Source organism: Mesitornis unicolor, unplaced genomic scaffold, assembly GCF_000695765.1.
Source record: "Mesitornis unicolor isolate BGI_N332 unplaced genomic scaffold, ASM69576v1 scaffold43337, whole genome shotgun sequence".
Lineage (NCBI taxonomy): Eukaryota > Metazoa > Chordata > Aves > Mesitornithiformes > Mesitornithidae > Mesitornis > Mesitornis unicolor.
Window position 1 is genome coordinate 477 of NW_010196664.1, and position 2,910 is coordinate 3,386.

Here is a 2,910-nt window from a genome sequence, read left to right on the forward strand (position 1 = left end):
AGCATTCCTTCTTCCCGCCCCCCGAGGAGCATCTGCTCCCCACCACGGGGGCAGCCAATGACTCGATCAAAGCCATCGCCTCCATCGCGGAGAAATACTTTGGGCCTGGCTTTATGGGGATGCAGGAGAAAAAGATGGGTTCGCTCCCCTATCATTCCATGTTCCCCTTTCAGTTCCTCCCCAATTTCCCCCATTCCCTCTACCCTTTCACGGAGCGGACCCTCAATCACAGCTTGCTGGTCAAGGCAGAACCAAAGTCACCCAGGGACCTCCACAAAGTGGGCAGCACCAGCTCGGAGTCGCCCTTCGATCTCACCACGAAGCCAAAAGAGATGAAGCCAATCCTGCCCCCGCCCAAGGTCCTGCCCGCCCCGTCCTCGGGCGAGGAGCAGCCGCTGGATCTCAGCATCGGCAACCGCATCCGGGCCAGCCAGAACGGAGGGAGGGAGCCGCGCAAGAACCACGTCTATGGGGAAAGGAAGCTACTGGCAAGCGACGTCTTACCCAAGATTTCCCAGTCCCAGCTGCCCCAGCAGCCGTCCCTGCACTACGCTAAGCCATCGCCCTTTTTCATGGACCCCATATACAGGTATTAACATACCCTGCCTTAAGCGCTTCCTCTGATGAGCCGATTCCCTAGCTCGAGGCCCCTGGGGATGTAGGTGGTGTGGAAAGAGAGGTGGTGCTGCTGCAGTTGTTGGTGCTGCTCTCCCCTTGGTCACAGCACGGTGAGTTTGCCGGATCGAAAGGGGCGAGCGCTTGACAGGATGATGCTGGTAATCGATATGGAGGAAGAGCGCATCCCTATTTTGATAAGGAGGAGGCTTGACCTATTTAGGGACTCTCCCACGAGCCGGCGCTGAGATGGCACTTGGGGAAATTCCAGAGGTTTGATTCAATAAGAATGCAGAGTTCAGATGCCTCGGGCCCGGGCTCCCATGGCTCGGGAATGAGTCAGGAGCCCTGGGAGCCTGCAAACGCGGCTCTCCCACTGCCCGGCGCCGTGGCCTTTGGTGAGCAGCTTCACCTTGCCTCCTCCACAGCCCTCTTCTTGCCAACGCCTTTTCCTGGGGGTTTTCAGCTCTGCTGTGGACCCAGCCTTGTGAAACATCAAGTCTGGAGTTCAGTGTAAATACACGGCAGCGTGTTAGTACCTGGATCTCTCCCAGATGTGTTTCTTGGACCTTTCTGAGGAGATAACAAGGGTTGTTAACAAGTTTCCCTTGAAAAGGCTGGGTTTTGGGGAAGGCCTTGATGCATTCTATCACTCTGAACGTGCAGGGCATGTGTAAGGCAGACTGGATGGAGTTATCCAAATGCCAGTTAAACCTCCAGAAGGGGTGAATTCAGAAGATGGATGGGGAAGACTTGAGGCTTTTGTTGGTTTAGAGCTGTTTATAAAACCTATTTCTCAAGGAAAGCTATTTTAAGAGGAGGGTACCAGTCAGTTTGTGTATTGCCCATCCAGGCAGCGGCACAGCCTTTGCTCTCCCCTTGCATGAGGTGTCTCTGTCATGAGCAAATACTGTTTGCTTGGTTTTAGCAAAATCCAGGGAAAAGAGAGCTCCCAAATCAGTTTGATTTAGACCTTAACACAGCAATTAATTCTCCAATTAATTCTCCCTTGGGGTAGGGTTACCTGAGCTGGAGGTGGATGGTGTGCGGCAGGGTCACATAGGGACCCTCACCATGATCCAGCCCGGTGTGACATTAACAGAGGAGCTGCCAATCCCGGGGTTTTAGGGCTGGAAAGGCCCAGGGTCACAGCAGAGCGGTTGGGTCAGCACCAGGATGAGCATTCGAAGCATTGTGAGCACCCAGGGCTGACGTGGCCTTCGCTGCCGGCCGGGAGCGCTGCACCGACGTCGCTGCCGTTGCATGGCCGATAACGGTGGGGGAAAAGGCCACATCAGTGTCTGGGCAGGCTGAGGAGCTGGGATAAATGAGCCCTGGGTGCTGGGGTTGGTGCTGCGCTGCTCATCGCATCCTGCATCCGTGACGGGAACGGCTGCGTCACAGCCCGGGATGCGCGATGGGCTCCGTCTGCCACCACCGTGGCCACCTCCTCCTGGGTGAATCGAATGCAAACAGCCCGGCGTTTGGTTCTGCAAGGAGTGAACGGGGTAGGAAGGGGAAAGCTGGGAGGTAGCTCAGGGTCCTGGGCGCTCTCAGGAGGAAGGTTGAAATAGCACGGCTTGCAAAGGCCGTTGCCAATTAAAATAGCAGCCTCGGGAAAACCGTAACGATCCAGCAGACGGATGGGAGGGAAGGACGGGGGCATCGTTTGCTGCATTCCACGGCTTGCATGCAGTTTTGGTCATCTATTAAAATAGAAAGTCAGCGGTGGAGTTGCTCGCGACTCAGGCTTCTGATGTAATGAGCTCAGCAGCAGAGCTTTCCAAGTCCCGGCTTAAAAAGCACGGCAATATTTTGTTTCTAAACTTCTCTTTATCAGGCGCTCTCACATCATTTGGCTCCTCCGTTTCTCTCCCAAAGGCCACTTAAATCCTTGACATTTTCTGCTGGTGATCTAATTTAACGCAGCCAGACAGCCTGAAAGCGGGGCGGTTTTTTGCTGGGGCTCGTTAAGGTGCCGTTCTCAGGCACCGGGCTGACGAGATCGGCTTAATCCTCTGCTTGCTGCGCGCTTCGGCTCTGACGAGGCCTCCCTGCGTGTGCCCCGCTCCCGGTACGCGGCGCCGGGAGATGGCAAAGCCGCGGGAAGCGCTGTCGCTTTGCTGTGGTGTTTAGGGTTCGGTGACGGTGAGGGGGTCCCACGCGTCTCCAGCGGGGCCAGGGGCGTCACTCGCTGCCGTTTGTGCTGACGCCTTGCTTCACAGATCACGGCTTTTCGGAGAACTCCCACCTCGCGCCTTCCAAAACCCCGCAGCGACGGTCACGCGCCACATC

General features: G+C 56.3%; 1 protein-coding gene across 1 annotated transcript in view; it reads left to right on the forward strand.

Annotated features, from left to right (window-relative positions):
• LOC104543849 (PR domain zinc finger protein 16-like) overlaps window positions 1–2,910 on the forward strand; it is a gene marked incomplete at its 5' end in the record, with an annotated part of 8,985 nt that overhangs the window by 470 nt on the left and 5,605 nt on the right. Inside the window, one exon of the mRNA XM_010188553.1 lies at window positions 1–589. This exon is cut by the window's left edge and continues 19 nt beyond it. Within this exon, the coding sequence (XP_010186855.1) occupies window positions 1–589 (589 nt within the window). The remainder of the gene's footprint in view (window positions 590–2,910) is intronic.